At 48.0% G+C, this 21,122-nt stretch overlaps 1 protein-coding gene and 1 long non-coding RNA gene across 2 annotated transcripts; one reads left to right on the top strand and one right to left on the bottom strand.

Annotated features, from left to right (window-relative positions):
- The first annotated feature begins 2,615 nt into the window (after positions 1 to 2,615).
- LOC310671925 lies at positions 2,616 to 6,520 on the top strand. Its single transcript, XR_014508277.1, has 2 exons — positions 2,616 to 5,057; positions 5,173 to 6,520. It is a non-coding gene; the product is annotated as an uncharacterized lncRNA (long non-coding RNA).
- SLC48A1 (solute carrier family 48 member 1) lies at positions 3,766 to 19,568 on the bottom strand. Its single transcript, XM_083428367.1, has 3 exons — positions 19,314 to 19,568; positions 8,339 to 8,506; positions 3,766 to 7,010 (listed from the first exon to the last, which is right to left on the bottom strand). Exons 1-3 carry the CDS (start codon positions 19,450 to 19,452, stop codon positions 6,874 to 6,876), a joined length of 444 nt encoding a protein of 147 aa, XP_083284493.1. The 5' UTR covers positions 19,453 to 19,568; the 3' UTR covers positions 3,766 to 6,873.
- Positions 19,569 to 21,122: the final 1,554 nt, after the last annotated feature.

Below are 21,122 nucleotides of genomic sequence, written 5' to 3'. Positions count from 1 at the left end.
TGCAATGAATGACCCCTGCTGGCCAGTGCATTACATTGCACATGTATAAAGCAGTATGTTTTGGTAGCTGAGCAAATCCTCTTTTCCCGTCAGTCTCATACGCTATTTATTAATAAGTAACCTTGAAAACTGAAAATTGTGGCGTTTAAATGTTTCATAGTGGTATATAATTGTGAGGGTGAAGGGTGGGTTAAGGGGTTCATATAGTGATAAGATTTGGGAAGAAAGAAAACAATATATGAAGTTCATCTAGGATCTCTATTGTATATAAACCAGTGGTGCAAGTGAGGATGGTGACGAGAATGGCTGCTTGTCCTTCAGCACTGCGGTCTGTTCTAATTTTATTTTGTTTTTATCTTGAATAGTTTACAACTTTAAAGTTAGTTGGCTCAGCAGTTAATGCTAATTGTTACATAGAGGCAAGGAGCATATCTGTTTTATCTGTTTTACTTCTATGTGGGGTGAAAAGCCATATATTTCAATTGAAGGCGTATGGGAGATACTCTGCAGTTTGGACAGTTTTAACATTGCACGAGCACAGACCCATAGTGCTTCAGTTAAAGCACCCAGAACTCCAGTGCCAAATTTAGTCCAGAAATCTTTGCTTGACTATTGCCCCTCTGTTGAATCCACCCATTTCTGCTCTCCATGCAATGAGGCCTCTTGGCAGGCAATAGTCAGCCACAGTGATGGGTGGATGATACTTTTCCTCCAAGAAGGCCCGCATGTTCAAAAGCAGAGTGAACCGGGTGGGGGGTGGAAGAGAGACAGAATTCAGCTGAGCTCTTCCAAACTCACTCCGGTTGTAATTGGCTCCAGACTTCAGCTGGCTGCTGCAGAATTGCAGGGCCAGGGTGTTTAACCGCAGGGCTACAGAGCCTTGGCACATGTCCTGCTCCAGGAACTCTATCAAAGCCGAGAGGCCGTCCCAGCCCTTTGGATCCAAATTCATCCCAAATGTTCCAATTATCAAGGCCTCCCACCAGCATCTCTTGGCTTCTTGGCTCTGTGACAAAAATCCACAGATGAGGAGAAGCAAACATCCACGCCTCATCCTGTCAACGCGCCAAGACAGAGGCTGAGGCCTTGGAAACTTGACTTGAAACAGGGTCTGGCAGCATCTTCTAAACAAATGTTTCTCCCCCCCCCCCCAACACCTCTTCCCAAGTATGGTGAAGTTGGACACCAAGGTACGCAAGCGGGGTGTGCCAAACTTGCCTTTTTCTTGACCCTAGCCATTGAGCTGCATGGTGTGCCGTGTTCAGACAGTTTGTATTAACTATACCGCAAATTCCTGACTCTTGCCTCCCTCCCCCTATCCTTCTAGGAGCCTTGGAGAAACTGCTGCAGGCCTGCATTAAGGACCCTGTCAGGGGACAAAATGTAAACCCTTTGTGCTACCAGAAGTCAGAATGGGTTAATAAGAGTTGAAATGTCAATGCAGCCCCCCCCCCCCATTTTGTGGCAATTGAGGTTGGCAGCACAACCTGGGGGGGGGGGGAGGTTTCACCATTTTCTAATGAAAATAGCCCTCCCCCTCTGTTGGCAGCTAAGCTGTGGCTGCTCAGACATTGCTGGACTCCAACTCCCCTCAGCTGCAGGAAGCATGGCCCGTGGTCAGGGATGATGGGAATTGTAGTGCGGCAGCATCTGGCAAGGGGGACAAGCTTCCACGTCACTTAGGGAAAGCTTTGGGGTACAGAAAAGGGAAATGGTGGAGGAGGAAGGAGCTAACACAGACACACCCCGGCATACACCATGAATCACACTGGTGCTCTTACAAAAAATTAAGAGTGATATCCATCTGAGTGGGGGTGCTTGTGTAATCACACTGTATACAAGTGACAATAAAGTGTTTCAATTTCAATTATGGATCTCTATTATCTGATTCGGTTTAGCCCTTCACTCCAGCAAGAATGCTATGCCACACTCCTTCTGATTGCTTTAATGCTTTTGTGTAAGACAGAAGAAGAGTGTTTTTGTCAGGGTTATGGCTGCCAGCTGCCTCGTGGAGAAAGGGGGGCTGAGAAAGAAATGGAAAGACCTCCTCGGGTATCTTTGTGGGACTGCACAAGCGGCCTGCTGGCAGGTGATCTGTGTCTCTTTCCTTAGCAAAAGAGAACATCCGCAAATACGTTACAACTCTCTAGAGCCTCCATGCTTCAGGGGCCCATGCTCCTAGTTTAAACTATTTGGAATAGATAACTCTTGCAAGCCAAAAGGCCAGGCAAACCACATTAGTTACATTTGCAGAGTTCTTCTCTCAGACACCTACCTGCCCTCCCCAGAATCCTTCTGTGCCCACTGCCGCTCCACATGGTGATCTGGTTTCCAATATCTGCCCTCAGGTAAATGGGCAGAAGCTCCTGCCATTGTTGCTGGACTCCAACTCCCATCATCCCTGACCGTCGGGCATGCTGGCTGGGGCTGATGGGAGCTGGGAGTCCAACAGCCTCTGGAGCGCCATATGTTCCTAACCCTGGGCCAATCTGACACGGGGAGCTTGGAAAATATGGGACTGTCCCACAGGATCAGGTTGATGTCATGGGTGGGATGACCCAGCACAGTCCGACTTCTGATCTGCCTCCTGCTCCCATTGGCTGCTATTACTTGGGGCAAGTGTGATGCCTGATTTCTGCGTTCAAAGTGCTGTTGAAGGGAGCAGGTTCAGGTTTTTCTCTGCCTACCTGGCAACCCTACATTGCTATTGCTGTTAGCATTGCAGGTGTCAGTACACCCCACAGATGTGTTTGCTGCATTGTAATTCAGTTTACTATGGGCTAGGGCTCTTTCAAGGCCCCCTCTGCACTGCCAAACCCTCAGCTGAAAAGCAAGCATTACATTGCTTAAGGATTTGCAGCGCAATCCTAACCATGTTTACTCAGAAGTAAATCCTATGAAATTTAGTGGGGCTGCTTCCTGGTAAGTGAGTTTAGGATTGCAACCATTGAGAGGAAACTGTTACTCAGACTCAGGCACAGCAATTTGGTGCAACAGAAGCAAAATATTAAGCCAATTGTATGCATGCTGCACTGAAATTCCACCTGCTGTCCAGTTTTGAATAAGGAGCACAATGCACATTTTAGCCCATGGCTCAGGTATGATCCAAGGCTTTTCAATACACAATTGTGGGGAGTGAGAAGCGCAAACAGGATCTGCTTTGCAAAAGTCACACATCAGCTTTGGAAAAGAACTTATAATGCCACCACACAACCTAAGGCTAAGTGCAAAACAGCAAACTTCCCCCATCTTCTCTGCAAGTCTCTCGTAACATTTGCCCTACTGCCCACTGCAACTGAACACTGAAGTCCAGCTTCTTGCAACCTAACTAATGTGGGCTTGCAGCTAACCATGGAGAGAAACCAGACCAGCCTGCCCCAACCCTGTGCCCCCCACCTGGCTGTAGGGCATCAGGTTGAGGACAGCAGAACTAAAGGACTGGAAGCCCTCCACACACACACACACCCTTGCTGTCATATCTGAGATTCTAAGCTCTTCAAAGGTTGTTTGAAGTTGTTCTGCTCCAATAAGAAAAAGGAATTTGTGTGAATTTACTGATGCCATGAGTTCCCTGCAGCCAAATCCACTGACGGCTTCAGACAGGTAACCAAGACCATGTGTGTACTAGACCAGTTCTTACCAGGGGGCAAAAACACACACTTCCTTGGCTCAGTAGCTCCCCACCCACAGGGGTTTCTCCCTCCCTCTCTGTCTCACACCCACACCCCTCTTGGCTTCCCTCTGCAAGAAATACAGTCAGACACCTTGTACTGTTTCCCCCCTTTATTTGTAACAAAAGTGGCATGTGGACAGTCTTCTCCCAGGCAAGTCGTTTGTGCACTGACTCCCCAATATCGCGTGCGCACACACAGAGGGGAGAACAAAACACACGCTGGTAAAAGTTATTTCCAAGGGCTGAAGCAGGGGAACAGAAAGCAGCCTACGAATTGTACTGCAAAAGCAGGGCAACATCACAAGGTCCCATCCCCTAATGAGCCGAGGGCCAAAGTTTCCATGGAGAGCAAAGGACAGAAGGTAGGGGTGGCCAACCTCAAGCCCTCCAGATACTGTTGGACTCCAGCTCCCATCATGCCTGGCCAGTGCCCATGCTGGCTGCAGCTGATGTGAGCTGGAGTCCAGCACCTGGAGAGCACCCTGCTGCCTGCCTGCACCTGCATGCACTACAGATGGACCACTGACTTCCCCTGCTGGTGTGGCAGATTATTTTTCACCAGTGGCCAAGTCCTCTTTAGCTAGTCACCCGCTCTCTCATTATCCCTGCTTCCCCTCATTCCACGAGGCAACAGGGTTTGCCCTTTTGCTTCTCCTGCATTTGCAAATAGATAACAATCGGCAGCCACCAATTTTCTTCTGTGCTTCTCAAAGTTTCTTGTTTTCAGGAGGGGACAATCAGTGGACATCATCACGTGCTCCACATGGGGTTGTCATTGGAGATGGTTCAGAAACGTAAAGCTGCAAAGAATGCCGCTCACCAGCTCCTGGTTGTGGGCAGGAAGTTGGAGCATCACATTGCACCGCTTGTTTCTAGGCCCAATTCAAATTGATGGGGATGAGTTCTAAAGTCCTAAATGGTTTGGGTCCGAGTTACCATACCTTTACAAATAGCTGTGCCTGCATTACCCTGACAATCTCTTAAGATCTACTTCTGAGGCCGTTGAAATGCCCATTTTAAAAACAATGAAGCTGTTACAAAGTGCAGGAGGCCGCATGAAGAATCCAGAATTCACTGAAAGGTAGGAAGAGTTGCTACATCTGTCTTCCTTGGGTCTCCAGGCATGTCGCATGGGAACGGCTTAGCATTCTTTCATAGGCCCAGATTTAGATCTGCAATAAGCTCACATTCAGTGGGTGAACAACTCCTGCATCTCCAAAGGGGACACATGGTTCTCCTCAAGTTGCTTCCAGGCAAACCGAGAAACAACAAGGGCCAGCCACCACTTAAATACCTGGGGAGCATCCACTGTGCAGGGTCCACACACTCAGAGTATAAGGATGTAAAAAGTTTATATAGAGTGGATCCATCCCTTAGTCACATTGTCAAGTTTAAGGTTATGTTAAGAAATCCAGGCAGTGCGTCCATCAGGCCTAGTTTGGATGAGACCTAGGTTACCAGACACAAGCTGATGGGTACAGCTCTCTGTTTGAGAAGAGATGGGAAGCACTCAGCAAGCCCTCTGTGCCCAACGGAAAGATCAGCACTGCAAAGGGAAAAGGTGTGAGCCGGGGGGTGGAGAAGAGAAATGGCGCCACAGAATCTGGTACTAGCAAAAGGTTCTGGGTTAAGAGCGCAGTGGGAAACCCTCACAGGTGTTCAGATGCAACAATTCAGATCCAAGTGACGCAGAGAGATTCCGAGAACCCATTCCTTCTTACAAGATCACACCCATTGCCAGCTCTGCTCCCGGCCAGGCTTGATCTTAAAAGGCTAAGTGTTACAATAATAAAATGCAGATGTGATGCTATTTAATGCAACCACCAGTGGCTATCTTGGAATTCCTTAGTCGAAGTCCATTTTCAATTGATGGGGGGAGGGTTTCAGTGGCCCCCCAGTTACCGCTAGACTCCAACTCCCATAATTCCTGACCCCATACTGGCTGGGGGCTGTTGGGAGCTGAGTCCAAGAGCTTTTGGGGCGAAGGGGCACAGGGGTACAACAGCCACCCCCAATCCTCAGGCATGAAACCTCTTCTTCCACTGACCCATCCACTCACCCCCACGTGCAAGAACCATGTGGCTAATTACGTATTTTGGTCCAAACATATGTGTGAGACACAGATGACACACTCAGAACTGACTGGAGCATTAGAGTCTAAATAAATGATTTGTTTCTGCTTTATAATGTAACAGTTTTAGACAATGGATACAAGGAACACATTAGCAGCTGACCCTTAAAAGGGGGGCTGGGCTGTGGGGTTTGAAGGGTGTTTTATGTCCCTTCCAAATTCCATAGAGCTAATCCTCAACAGCAGGGACAGTGTCAGCACAGGCACACAGCTTCACCTGAACCAGGTATGGGGAACTCGTGGTCCACCTGTTGTTGTTGGGCTACAACTCCCAGCATCCCCGCCCACTGGCCATGCTGGCTGAGGCAGTTGAAGCCCAACAGCAGCTGAAGCACCACAGCTTCCCCATCCCTGGTCTGAATCTCACTCTGAAACATCAAACCCAACAATTTAAAAGGAGCCAGGAGAAGAACTGGGGGCAGGGGGACTATTTTGGGCACAAAACTCCCCACGGTCTTCCGGCCTCAAAAGCCATGAGCAACAGCAAGACGACAACGGGGTCAGGGCTTCTGTTCAAAATAGTTTCCTCTTAAAATGGATTTGTGCCTTGCGCTTATGAAAATACATCTCTCTGTGAAAGGAGTCCCTTCCTTTCTTCACCGCCTTGGGCCTTCACCACACACCCGGCAGGCGGCAACAAGACAACGGCTATGAGTGGCGATGGTGGCTCTGCCTGTTTCTTCAGCCTTCATGTTGTTCCCCCACCACTCCAAAGTACAAGAGGGAAATGTATTGGGCCCAGGAGGACTTGGACCAGGACCTTGGGTCTTGCTGTGGACCTTGAACCATCCCTCCAAGCTGGAACAAAACGCTGGTGAAAGTTAAAAACACACACATACGCACGAGACTGAGGGTGCAAGCCGGAGCGACAGGCTAAATGGAATAAGGGAGAGCGCCTACGGAAGCCAGCAGAGGGGGGGAAAGCAGAGGTGGACGCCGGCTCCTGCTCTCGGCCTCCCAGGGGTGGTCCTCCTTGCCAGCACCTTCCTGCCAGGGTCTGCCCAGAGGGGGCCTCCCCTCCTTCCACGTGCCTCCTCTCCTTGCTGGAGTTTAGAAGTCTGGGTCTTTATCAGAAGTCACTGAGAATGCTGATGTCTGCAAACTCATTCCTGTACCGATGGGAGTACAAGCTGAGGAGGAAGGCCCACTTCCAGGAGATGAAGCTCCAGACACAGGACAGGTAGTAGCTCTTTGGGTCTTTCAGGGCTAAACAGAAGAACAAGCACCATTAATAATGTTAAAGAAAAGAGAGAGAGAACAGAGCCTCCCTTGCTCATTACTGAAGACTCCACTGGATGAGTTGCCACAGCCAAAGGAAGCCAATAGAATAAATGCCTCCTATGGGAATCGCCAGGCAGGGTGGGGAACCTGAGACCCTCCTGGTGATGCTTGGCTCCTGCTCCTTTCAGCTCCGGCCGGCACAGACAATAGTCAGGGCTGATGGGAGTTGCAGTAGCAGGAGGGTGCGCAGGATCCCTTCCCCTGCATTTTGGAAGGCCGGGACCTGAAGCTTCAGAAGCAAAAGCAAAGCTCCCCTTGGCTCCAAGTTGAAGCTAAAGTGAATCCCCCTTCAAGGCAGGTTCCCTAACAAATTCCCCTCCCCAGGACACATGGAAACACCAAGTAATGCGAATGGGAATATATGACCTTCTCTTATTCTCAGTTGGACTCCTGCTAGTCCATCTCTCCCAGTATTGTCTATTCGTAACAGTAGCATCCATGTAAATCAGGCTGGTCCAATGCGCAGCCCAAGGGCCACATGTGGCCTTCAACGCATTTTCTGGCGGCCCTCAGCATGCCACCTTCCGAAAGTTGGGCAGGTGAGACGCTGGGCTTTGGGAAGGAGGCACAAGGGAGAAATGAGGGAGGGAGGGCTCAAGGACCCTGCCAGAGCCTCGTGCCTCCTTCCCAAAGCCCAGAGCCTCATTTATCCACCTTTGGGAAGGCAACATGTGGGTGCATGTCCAATTTTGGCCTTGCTCTCCCCACCTCCACAACCAGGCAGTGTGCGGCCTGTGGGTTCAAAACACTCTTGCAGCCCACTTCGTATAAAAAGTTGGGCCATCCTTCTGTAAATTCTTAGCCACAGAGACATTTTGGAGCCCTGCTCCCTAAGATTCTTCTGGCTGGAGAGACCCAGCTCAGAACCTGAGACATTCTGCATACAAAGCAGCAACTGTGGCTCATCCCTCTATCTTTTGCACATGCCAATTTGCCTTCGACCAACCAAGCCAGTCTACTGACCCATCGAGCTCAGTGCAGCTTGCTGTTTCCAACAGCGAGTCGCCAAAGCCTCAGGCAAAAGGTCCATTCCACCCCCACTGCAGCTGGGTGATCCTTTCATCTGGAGATGCCAGGGACTGAACCGAGGACCTTCTGTGAGCAAAGCAAGTGTTCTGCCACTGAGGATTATGGACTGCAGAATACAGTATTTTCGGGGAGCAAAATTTTGATTTTGCTTGTTTTGCTTTTGGGGCCACACAGAACCTACTCAGCTCTTGCTATAGCCGAACAGCAAATGCCCCCCAACTTACACTGATGCTGTGAGATGGCCAAGGCCAGGAATGTGCAGAAGCCCACCAGAGCGATGATACCAAAGAGAACGCCGACAAAGAGGAAGAACCTCAAGCCTTTCAGCCACGTCCTCCAGTAATCCTGCACGTACATCACATGGGTGATCAGGGTCCAGAGAGCCAGCACCCCTGGGGGAGCAAAGAAGGAGAAGAATCAAGAGCAATGGCAACACGAACTGCAGGGCAGATCATCCATCTCCACACAGGTCTTAGGCCAGGAATGGGGGGACTGTGGCTGCTGCTGGACTCCAAATCCCATCAGCCCTTGACCATTGACTGTGCTGAGGATGATGGGAGTTGGAGTCAAGAAACAGCTGGAGGGCACTACAGTGCCATTAAACAGAACAGAAAAGTCTGAGCAGGAAAAAATATTTTTCAAAAACCCACCAAACACCTACTGTGGTTCTCTTCCACAATAGGTAATAGTAATAATAATAACAATAATTTTATTATTTCCCTAGCCACTCTGGGCGGCTTACAGCACATATAAAAACATAGTAAAACGTGAAACATTAAAAACTTCCCAATGCAGGGCTGCCCTCAGATGTCTTCTAAAAGTTGTGTAATTCTTCATCTCCTTGACATCTGATGGGAAGGCGTTCCACAGGGTGGGTGCCACTACTGAGAAGGCCCTCTGCCTGGTTCCCTGTAGCTTCACTTTTTGCAGTGAGGGAATCAGCAGAAGACCTTCAGAGGAGGACCTCAGTGTCCAGGCTGAACGATGGGGGTGGAGACGCTCCTTCAGTTATACGGAGCTGAGACTGTTTAGGGCTTCACAAGTCAACACCAACACTGAATTGTGTTTGGAAACATAATGGGAGCCAGTGAAGATCCTTTAGGACCGGTGTTATATGGTGCCGGCAGTCACTCCCAGTCACCAGTCTAGCTGCCATATTCTAGATTAGTGCACACCTTTAGATCTCACCACTTCAAATAAAATCAGGGAGAGGACACAGTGGAAGGAATGCCCTCCTGTGGTGAAAAACAGCGCTGCACACAGCCATGAGCACTGGGGGGGGGGGGGCGCAGGGACTGAGTGCAAGATCTGCAGCTGTTTCAGGGATGTACTGAGGGATCAAACACAGGTTTGAAGACAAACCTATGTAAAAGTGCCTGAGCTTTGAGAAGCAGCATGGAGGTGATCGCTGTTCCTAGAACCAGGTGTTTTTATCCTTACAAGAGGGGAAATTGAGGGTGGTGGTGGGGGCATCCACTTTTACCAGTTCCGCCAGCCAAAAGAGGTTACTCTGTCTGAAGGGCTTGTATTATGTGCACTGATGTGATTTTGGCATTGCATCTCTGGTGTTCAGACCAGGTGTATTCAGACCAGGGCTGGGGAACCTTTGGCCCTCCAGGTAATGTTGGACTCCAACTCCATCAGCCCCTGCTGGCCTGGCCAAAAGATGAAGGCAGCTGCAGTCCAGCAACATCTGGAGAGGCAGGGATCCCCCAGCCCTGGCATAATTGCTACACCCACCCCAAGCGGGAAGTCTAGCGTGGAATGTGCCCCTGGAGATGTTGCCGGACTCCAAATCCCATCAGTCCTGCCCAGTGGCTGTGATGGCAACTGCAGTCCAAAGGAACTGGAGAGCACCGGGTTGGCAAGGGCTGTTCTGGAAGAACCATGGATGTGCAATAAGACAGGATTCCTGCAAGTTTTAAGGGGTGGGGAAACAGGAAGTTCCGCAGTGCTTTGCTAGCTCTCAAGAAGGGGAACCCAGATTGCAGGTGCCGATTTCCACAGAGAGGCTACAGAAACACAGGCTTCTGAAAACAACCCCAACCTCTCTCACCACCAAAGGAACACAAGTGAACAGCAGAGAACCTGCACAAGCAACGCTGACACAAAACCCCACATATATTAAGTAAAATAGAAACATCACCACCCGACCCCACCCCCACCCATCTTTCCCCCCCTCCACCTCTTTCCCCCTATTCTTCCTCAACAAATGAAACCAATTTGTAAAAAAAAACACAAAGTTACCTGGAAAAAAAAACGAGAGAGTGAGAGAGACATTGCACACACCTTTGTAAATCAAGAAAATCTTTTTTTTAAAAGACATTAAAAAATACTATTTGCAACATTGCTGACAAACCCAAAAAAGAAAAGAAAAAGAAACAATCTTCTGGTCTACATTTAAAATAATATGGATGGTTTTTAAAAAATGCAGGGTCATTCCAGAGGCTGCTTCTCTCAGCAGGAAGTGTGTGTGGTCAGAGGCTCCCCCTCACGTGTCAGAAACTGATTCAGCACCCAAGGCTGCCTCCTTGTGTTAGGGGACACCTGACGCTGCACTTCCCAAAAACCATGACTTTGCAAAGGAATCTTTGGAAGGGAAGTCTTCAGAGTGACTTGGCAGAAAATGCTGGGCAAAACGAGAACTCTGCACAGCAGCCTCCAAAATTGAATTAACCCTGACAAATTAGGCACTGCTAGTAACAGCATTAAAGACCTTTCCAGTTCTCCAACACTCAGATAAAAAGGGTTTAGATTGGGGTTTAGGGTCTTTGCTATCTAAGCCGTCCTATCACCCCACTGGGGCAGAGTGGTGGCAACCCTTCCCCTGCAAAACATCTGGAGTGTACAAATGCCTCCTCTGTGTCTTCCTGCTACCTGACTCCTGGGGACAACAAGCAATTGTGAGAAGGCTGTTCAGCTGAGCATGATCTATTTGGTCCAGATCCAGGACAAACAAACCCTTGGCAGGCTCAACTGGGCAGATCCACAATACAGTTGTTTTGAACTTTTTTGTGTTTCTTTTGGTCCTTTTCTGCATGCTGGAATGAGATAAGTGACATCAGCAACTGCCTGGCTGGAAAGGAGGAGGAAACATTCAAGGGAGGAACCATTCTGCAACCCAGCGCTGCCCCCTCTCCCTAAAGACAGTGATCCTTTTGGCCCACACCCATGAAGCCTTGCACCCGGACTCCTTTCTTGGTAAAGTCTCGGCCTGCATTCCTGAAACGGAACAAGAAACGTTTGAGATCATTGCTCAAGACGGAAGTAGCCTTGCCTCCTTCACATTTTCATGCACCCTGCCAAAAACAACCTTCAAGATCATGCCTCCTGATAAATCTTTGCCCCTCTAGAAGCTCCAGCTGTTAGAGACACCCCCAATTTGAGCAACAACACTCCAGCAATAGCCTAATTTGAGCCCCAGGGCTCCTGCAATGCCCCCAATTCTCACCATGCGTTCCTGCCGGCAACTGCTGCTGTTAGAAATCACCAAAGCAGCCAGCTGGATTAACAGCTCTGAATGCGTGAAGGCACCCTTTGGCACAGCGGTGGCTAAGAAGTGAGCCTGAAGGCAAAACTGAAAGGAGATTTCACACAGAACCTTCACCAATGTGGCATCAGGTTTGACGAGTAAGTCCTGAAAGTGATGAGATGCACGCAGTCTAACGCTGAAGCACCATCCGGGAAGCCTCTTCTCCCACACAGGGAGCATTTCTTTGTAGAGAATTTTACATATGAGCATATAAAGCAACCTTCTACTGGAGGCTGTTGGCAATTGGAGTCCAACTGCATCTACAGATTCTCCATTCAGTCTACATTGACTGCTAACAACTCTCCAAGGCCTCATTCCAGGTATTCCACAATGCCTAACTTTTCTACAGTTGCACATGCTTGTTATACATTTAGGTGCCATGTAGACAATATTTCCTGGTTTTACAGAATGCTGCCATCTACCTAACCAGGCGCTGTTGGGCTCCAAATCTCCTCCGTCCCAGCCAGCCTGACGTGTGGTCGGGGTGACTGGGTGACCTTGGGTTACTTGCCATCTCTTAGCTTAACCTACCTCACAGAGTTGTTGTGAGAATGAAGTAGAGAAGAGGAGAACCATGTACACCTTGAGTTCCTTGGAAGACAAAGGTGGTACATAAATGTAATAATTAATAAAAACATCTGGAAGGCCACAGGATGCCCATGCCTGACCCAATCCCTTGAATAACAGGAACCATCTTGCTGCAAAACAATCAGTGCTCAGGGAACAGGTCAGCTTGAAAGGAGTGTGCCCTGTACACGATGCAATCCCCCACCTTTGCACAGCACACACCATTGTTTGCTTCTCCAGTCTTTCACATCCACATTGAACTTTTTATCCACTTGTCTGGCAATGTCTCCCTTTGGAGAAGATCTTAATCCAAAGCCTTGCTTTATCCAATCGACTGAACTACCTGCCTGACTTAAAAATAGCCAAAAAGCTTCTTAAGAATGAATGTCATCGTCCTGCAGGTTCATTCCAAGAATCAGGAGAGCGGCTTCCACCTTCCGGAGCTCCACTCCCCAATTCAGTGGGGCACTTCCTTGAGATCTGAGGGGAGCTCCCATCGCATAAAGCAGGCATGAGGAAACTGTGGCCTTTGCAGAGGAGACTGGACTCCTAATCCCTGGCCATTATGGAGCTATTCACACCACGTAGGTCTCAAAGCAGTGTACAATAATAAAAAAACACCACATACAATATGCATCATTTAAAACCTCAAGAATATAAAACCTCACAAACTAAAACACTATGTAAAACATTTGAGGTGCATTCAGGGTGCGAAGACCTCCTAACATAAGAGTTTTGATCCGAGTCTGAAACTGGGTGGGGGCAGTGCCCAGTTAGGTAGGATAATGTAAGTCAGCACACTTTGATAACACATCAGGTCATCTTGGTTCTTATAGGACTGTCTTGCACGGCTTCAGGCTGCAGGAAAGGGCTCTGATGCTCCTTTACAAAATACACTCCTACCCTTTTCTATGTGGAAGGAATTTGCTTTCTATGGATCAGCATTCAGTCATGTGAGCTGCCATCGGCTGCCTGAAGGAGCACAGCTCATGGATTTCTCCCCTCAACCACTTACTTAGTTGATTAAAAGCAACTAAACTGCTTAATATTCTAAAATTGCTGAGCAGAAGGAAAAACAAATGCAACCGTTTCATTAAAACAAGCTTCAACATATCTGTAAACTACTGCAAAACTGAGCTGTAGAGAACACATATGAACAAAAGAAGAGCCTGCTGGATCAGGCCAACCCTGTTCTAACCGTTGCCAAGCTGTGGGAAACCAGCAAGCAGGATCTGAGCACAAGAGTCCTCTTCCCTCCTGTGGTTTCATTCAGAAGCCTTGCTGCCTCCAACTGTGGTGGCAGAGAGCAAAGAGGTTTATTACAGCACAACCTTATTATGAGGCATCCTGCCTTTGCTGACTCTGGGAATGGATAATATTGAAAAAGGCAGATATAATAGATTTGGAAGGACATGACAACAGATTTGGATGGCATGCATACTTATGGTATGAGAAAGCTAAGGTGAATAAAGGTTTTCAGAATCATCTAATAAGAAAATCAATCTTTCTGGTATGGGAAAAAGCAAAAAAAACACCTTGGTGGCTTTCCCCTTTAGAAATAATATCTTTGAAAAAAGCGAATATGAGAATTAATTGGCTGACATATAGAGAGCTGGTGGAACTAAAAGATTATGATGAGATAAGGGATTTAATAATGGACTGGTTACAGTTTCACCAATTAAATGATATATTTAAGATAGATAAAAAGAAAGGTTTTAGTTGTGAATTATTAAGATTTCAAAAAGATTTGTTAGAAAATAATGTTAAATCATTATCTAAAATGTATAGCTTGGTTTTTAGAGCGGCCCACAAAAGATGAACAGGTCAAGTCAGCAAAGTATTTGGGACAAAATATTCAGATGGCAGATTGGGAAAGGTTATGGAAATCAGATTTGAAATTTATGGCATGTTGTACACTGAAAGAAAATTATATGAAAATGATGTACCGGTGGTATTTGACTCCTACTAAGTTAGCAAAAATGTATAGGACAAGTTCAAATACCTGCTGGACATGTAAAGAAAAAGAAGGCACCTTTTATCATATGTGGTGGACTTGTAAGGTAATAAAAGCATTCTGGGAGATGATATATAATGAAATAAAAAATGCTTAAAATAACTTTTGTTAAGAAACCAGAAGCCTTTTTATTAGGAATTACAGGTACTAACATACCAAAGGAGCAGAAAATACTCTTCATACATGGAACAACAGCCACCCGGATGTTATTATCCCAGAACTGGAAAGAAGACAAAGTCACTACCAGAGAGGAATGGCAAACCAAGCTGATGGGCTATGCCGAGATGGCAAAGCTGACTGGAAAACTCAGAAATCAAGAGGATAAAAACTTTATAAAAGAATGGGAAAAAATTATAAGTTATGTAGGAGACCACTGTAAGCAGATGGAAACAAGAGCAAGATTTTGACTCACTTGTAGTGTAAAAATTATTATGGACAATATGGTTTGATACAGATCAATATGCAGTTGTAGATGTTTAAAATGAGACCCCCATGGAGGAGATGGGGGGAAGTTTTGAGATTCGGGGAATCTCTTTATATAGATATGTTTTTACTAGTTTGTGTTCATTTATAGTTTGTATTTGTAAAACCAATAAAAATGATTTCATAAAAAAACCCCAAACCAAAACATGTTTTAACTGGCCTGCCTCTGCACTGCTAAACCAAACCAAGCTCTGATACAGGGTATAAGATTCCCCATCTGGGCATAGCTCCCAGCTAAGGCACTCCACAGCCCAGAGGTTCAGCAGGAAGCTTTCACTTACAGCTCACAGCGTCTTAAGACAGAAGACTGCAACCTAGCAAAATTTACTTCCAACTGTCAGAATGCTAGACATGGCAGATGGGGAAAAGCTCATTAATGGGTGGGTTCTCCTGCATTCTCTATGGATTTTGCACAAAGTCACATTCATGTCACGGTGATACCACCTTCCCCTCCCAAAAGAGTCTGGGAGCTGTGGTTTTTAAAGGGTGCTGTGAGCTGTTAGGAGAGCCCAGCTGCCCTCTCAGAACTACGATTTCCAGAGTGACTTACCAAACAATCCCTCTTCACAGGGAGCGCTGGAAAGTACAGTGATGTCAATGGCATCATTGTGCTTTAAATGTATGTTGTGAATGTGGCCATAGTCACATTGCACACAGACATGCGCAGGCCTGTGGGATTCCCATCCCCAGTGAGGGCCAGAACACCCAGCCAGGATGAGGGAATAAACTCCAGGATGGTGTCTAGATTTGCTTCTGTCCTTCTGCCTCCAAAAATCAAGCCTATACCTACCTGCATGCTGAGGTCCAAAAGTAGAGCAGGGGTGGGTGCTATTGGCCTACAACGCCATCATCCCTGACCACTGCTGATCAGGGCTGGTGTTCTAACAATATTTGGAGGGCCACGGGTTCTCAACTCAGAACACAACACGTTCTAATAGATTGTAAGGATTAGTGGCAATATATAAGTAGCCGTTTATATAAGACAAATGGTAGAGCTCATGCTTTGCATGCAGGTCTCCAACCTCAGTCTCAGGGTCAAAATAGATTTGAAGGATCTGGGGACTGGAAAAGGCAACAGCCCAACACCCTAAAGATTCGCTGTCAGTAACAGTAGACAGTACAGTACAGTACCTTGGTTTACAACCATAATCCGTTCCGGAGGTGCGGTTGTAAACCAAAACAGGCTGTAACCCAAGGCACACTTTCGCCAATGGGGCCTCCCCCCCCAAAAAATTGGTTGTAATTAAAAAAAAAATGGGTTGTAATCCAAAAAAAGGGACACACACTTCCGGGTTTGACGTGGTTGTAATCCAAAACGGTTATAATCCAAAGCGGTTGCAAACCAAGGTACCACTGTACTGCAGAAGATGGAACTGAGGTCTGACTCTATATATACAGTCCTTCAATGGCTGTGCTCATTTCTCTCTGGTCGGGGACAGAGGGTGGCACTTGGGGGGAACTGTCGTCATGCCACTCCTTGGTGTGTGGAGTACCCCAGGGTGCGATACTCTCCCCGATGCTTTTCAACATCTTTATGCGCCCCCTCGGCCAGCTTGTCCGGAGTTTTGGGCTGGGCTGCCATCAGTATGCCGATGACACCCAACTCTATCTGTTGATGGGTGGCCATCCTGACTCGGCCCCAGACACACTGACTAGATGTCTGGAAGCTGTGGCTGGATGGTTATGTGGGAGCCGGTTGAAGTTAAATCCTTTGAAGACAGAGGTCCTATGGCTGGGACGGGACAATATGGGATGGGGGGGCAACTCCCATCTCTTGCGGAGGCGCAATTAGTGCCAGCACCGTCCGTTAAGAGTTTGGGTGTAATCTTTGACACCTCCCTTTCCATGGAGGCGCAGATTGCAGCTACAACAAAGGCAGCATTTTTTCATCTCCGCCAAGCTAAGCAGTTGGCTCCTTACCTCTCTCGCCCTGACCTAGCCACTGTGATCCACGCGACGGTCACCTCCAGACTTATTGTAACTCACTCTACATGGGGTTGCCCTTGAGACTGACCCAGAAACTCCAGCGGGTGCAGAATGCTGCAGCGAGACTCCTTACGGGGTCCTTGCCACGGGAGCACATTCACCGGGTGCTATACCAGCTGCACTGGCTCCCGGAGGAGTACAGGATCAGGTTTAAGGTGCTGGTTTTAACCTTTAAAGCCCTATACGGCCTATGACCCTCATACCTATGGGACCACCTCTCCTGGTATGTCCCACGGAGGACCATACGGTCTTCAAACAAAAACATCTTGCAGGTCCCAGGCCACAGGGAGGTTAGACTGGCCTCAACCAGAACCAGGGCTTTTTTGGTCGAGGCCCTGATCTGGTGGAACGTTCTGTCACAAGAGACTAGGGCCCTGCAGGACTTGACATCTTTCCACGGGGCCTGCAAGACAGAGTTGTTCCACCAGGACTTTGGCCAAGGCACAGTCTGACCCCCTCCTTTGGTAATCCTCATAGAACTCTAGCCCAATGGTTGCCATTAATTTGACTCTGAATGTGTTATTTTACTGTTGTTAGCTGCTCTGAGCCTGGCTTCAGCTGGGGAGGGAAGGATATAAATAAAAAAATATCATTATTATATAGGAGCTTCATATGTACTTAATAAAGAAATGAATATGGAGGAAAAAAGAAATGAATATGGCTGGCTAAATTCCTCAATCCTTTTAAATGTGTGGGTGGGAGGGGGTGGTGTGTGTGTGTGTGTGTGTGTGTGTGTGTGTAGTTTTTATCTTGCATTTTTATGCTGTGAACCACCCTGAGATCTATGGATGAAGGGTGGTGTACAAACTGGATAAATAAATAAAATGTAATTAATTGGCAGCTGCCTTTCCCCAAATAAACAAAGTCATCAATCCTTCAGAGACGACTGCTTCTCATTTAACTTGGTAATATCCTTCCTAACTGGGTAATAATGATCAGGTACTGAAAAACATTTCTAGGCTCCAAAGGCAGCACCTGAGTCATCCCATCCCTTCCAGGACTGGTTATTCTGGTTCCCATTTTACAGACAGGATAGCCAAGGCCAAGGGATTAGTGTCACCAATGTCACAAAGTCAGAGAAGCTGGGATTTGAACTTGTGCTCCTCCAAGTCCCAAATCTCTCTGGTTTAAACCGGTTCATCATCAATGCTTTCAGAACCATGTTCAGAAATTCACTGGGGATAAAGGAAAGAAAGAAAATGAACATGATTCTCATGAAGGTGATAACGAGAGGGTGACAGTTGCCCTGACAACTACTACAGAAGTACAAAAAGAAAGTAGCCAAAATCCCATCATGCCATGCTGTACCCTGACATGACCTGACACACGGTTTTCTCCATGCTGCCTGCCTACAAGAGACGATTGTGATGCTGGACAAAAGGGAAGAATGTATTCAAAAAGGCACCAGGAAAATACATGCATTGCAAACCACAAACAGGCTGCATGCAACTGCATTTCTACATGCAGGGAGAAGAAGTCATGCTTAGAGTGGCCTTCAGTTCAACAGGTGCCAAGTGCTGAAATTCCTTTCTTTTAAGCCCTGTCTTAAAACTGCTACTTGGTAGTACAAAGCTGCTAACAATTTAATGCCAAAACCAAGCTATTTTTAAACATCAACATATCCATATTTTTGTAGAAGGTTGGATCCTAAATATTAGGTGCCCTGGTGGCTCTTTAAAGCCTAACAGCCAGTGAGATGCAGCAGTCTGAGTGTCAAACCAGGACCTGGCATACTAGGGTTCAAATCCCCATTCTGGGCCAGCCAGCATCTCTCAACCAGACCTACCTCACAGGGTTGTTGCAAGGACAAAATGAGGAGACTCACACACAGCACCTATAGCTTCTTGGAGGGAAGATGCAATATACAGTGGTACCTCGGGTTAAGTACTTAATTCGTTCCGGAGGTCCGTTCCTTATCTGAATCTGTTCTTAACCTTAAGCACCACTTTAGCTAATAGGGCCTTCTGCTGCCGCCACACGATTTCTGTTCTCACCCTGAAGCAAAGTTCTTAACCCAAGGTACTATTTCTGGGTTAGCGGAGTCTGTAACCTGAAATGTCTGTAACCTGAAGCATATGTAACCTGAGGTACCACTGTAAATGAAGTAATAAACAAAATAATTGTCTCCCCCTCCCCGCACACAAATTATCATACTGCCTTTAGTCTGTAAGTATTACAACTAGAAAAAGCACTTAAAAGAATTCAAGTGACCTTTAGCACCCGGGGAAAGAACTGTAGGGACACTAAGTTGTTGTTTTTTGGCTCTCCGGTTGGGGCAGCGAAGGGGAAATCAATCCCATGTGGATTGCCCCGCGAGGCCAGTTTGCAAACAACCATCCTCTGGCTGCTCAGAAAGTTTAGGTGGCCGAGAGTCCCCCAGGCCCCCTTCAAGCTGCGGCCCCGCCGCCGCACAAAAGCCAACCCCCAGGCTGCGTGCTGCAAACTCGCCGCGGACTGGGAGCGACGAAGCCCCGGCGAGCAGGGGAGGGCGCGGGGAGAGAGGGGCTCCCGGGAGCGGACCCTTCCCGAGGCGGGCTTCCCCTGCGGGCCGGGGGGGGGGGCCTTGGAAGGCGAGGCTGCGCGGAGAGAGTCCCGGCCGCGCGCGCGCGCGTCTTACCGGAGAGCCCTCCGGCGGCGGCGGTGTAAGGCTGCCGCAGGCTGGGCGCCAGGTTCCACACCAGGAAGACCGACAGCCCCGACACGCTCCCGGCCGCCGAGTAGGCCAGGCGGATGCCCAGCTTCCGCGTCACCGCCATCGCCCAGCCGGCCGAGCGAGCGAGCGAGCCGGTGCCCGTCCGAGGCCGCCTGCCTGCCTGCCTGCCTGCCGCTGCCTCCCCGGCTCCGCCTCCCTCGCCGCCCCGGCGGAGACGCCCCCTTCGGCAGCGGCGCCCAGCGGCCGGGGGGAGGCTCGGCTTCGCGGCCTCGAACTTGCCCGGAGTGCGGGTCGGGGGGGCAGGCGGGCGGGCGCCCAGCGAAAGGCAGCGGGGCTTGCAAGGGGGACTCTCCTTCCTTGGAGGTTTTGAAGAGAGGCTGGATGCTTTAACGGAGATTCCAGCATCGCAGGGGGTTGGACTGGATGACCCTCGGGGTCCCCGCCAACTCGACAATACCATGATTCTATAGTGACTGGCTCAAAGTGAACCAGACGGGAGTGTGAATTAGAACCCAGATCTCTCCTCTTAACTGCTTAGCAATCATAAGTGGTGGCGGTTGTCTTTTTCAATTCCGCCCTGTATCAAATCAAAACTTTAATGCGGTTCAAAGACCCACCAAACAATTTCAAAACTATATCTGTTTAACTATAGTTTAACTAGTTTAACTATATCTGTATCGTTTTAACTGTATCTAGGTTTTTTTATTTAATGTTGTTACTTTTAATCCCGTCATTTCTGCTAAAGAATGGACTGAAGGCCAGTTTACATATTCAATTAAAAAAGAAACAAAATCAAGGGGTCGCCTTCGAACTACAAAATTAAAGACACAAACCAACATCAAATAAGAGGTAGATTAATAAGGGGCAGTGTGAGAAGCGTCTACTGTGCCCCCCGCCCCCCACATATGTATCCATGCTCCATCAGCTTCAACCCTCATGGCAAAATGATAAGGGACTTGTTGTCTAACAATGTCTGGAGAGTCACGGGATCCCTGTTCCTATCAGATAAAGCCCCTCAGGAGACCTTGGCGAAGAAGCTGGTTACGACCGATGGAGTCCAAAAAACTACGTACTCAAAAATGGTTTGTTGGTGGCTTCTCAGCAGATTTGAGGGTTGTTACGGAAATTACGGGGTGGGGGGGCACATCTTTAAAGTTAAATATTACAAATTTTATACCTGAATGTATCCTTTCAACTTGACAGCTCAGGGAAGTTACCAAGCTTTAAAAATAATATAAAATCGTCTCCTTTCCCAGTTTCCTCCATTCCAAAGCTATTTTCCCCTTGAAAAAGGACCCCAGGAAGTTCCCAGAGGTGACAATTGCTGGACTCATTGTTAGCCAAAGGAAGCCAAATCTCATCACCTGACTCGCCTCAGGCTCCAGACATGCAAAGGAACTTCTATTGTACTTTTGGGTGGTGGGTACTTAGGACATATTTGTCTATGCTAATCTTATCGCCAAGTCTTGCCCTGCCATGTCTGCTTATGCTAATCTGGTACCAAGGACTTGTCTGGACATGTTTGCCAAGGCTAACCCCTCCCCTTTGGTGACATGTCAGTGATGTAGCAATGATGCTGTACGAACTGTATTCTGGGATATGGTGGGAAAGTTTTAAAAGTCTTTGTCACCCCATCCTCGGGGTTCAAATTTGCTCTTTGAACCTATTGCGCAATAAACTTTGGTCTACAGCTATTTGCTCCGGTTGGCTGGACTCCTTCCTTTATTCCGCAGGGACCCGCGGGCTCTGCCCGACCAGCTGGGGGACTGAGCA

This window comes from Podarcis tiliguerta (assembly GCF_965153285.1).
Source record: "Podarcis tiliguerta genome assembly, chromosome: 2".
Lineage (NCBI taxonomy): Eukaryota > Metazoa > Chordata > Lepidosauria > Squamata > Lacertidae > Podarcis > Podarcis tiliguerta.
The sequence above is the reverse complement of the archived record's forward strand: the minus strand, read 5'-3'. Positions and strand labels throughout refer to the sequence as shown.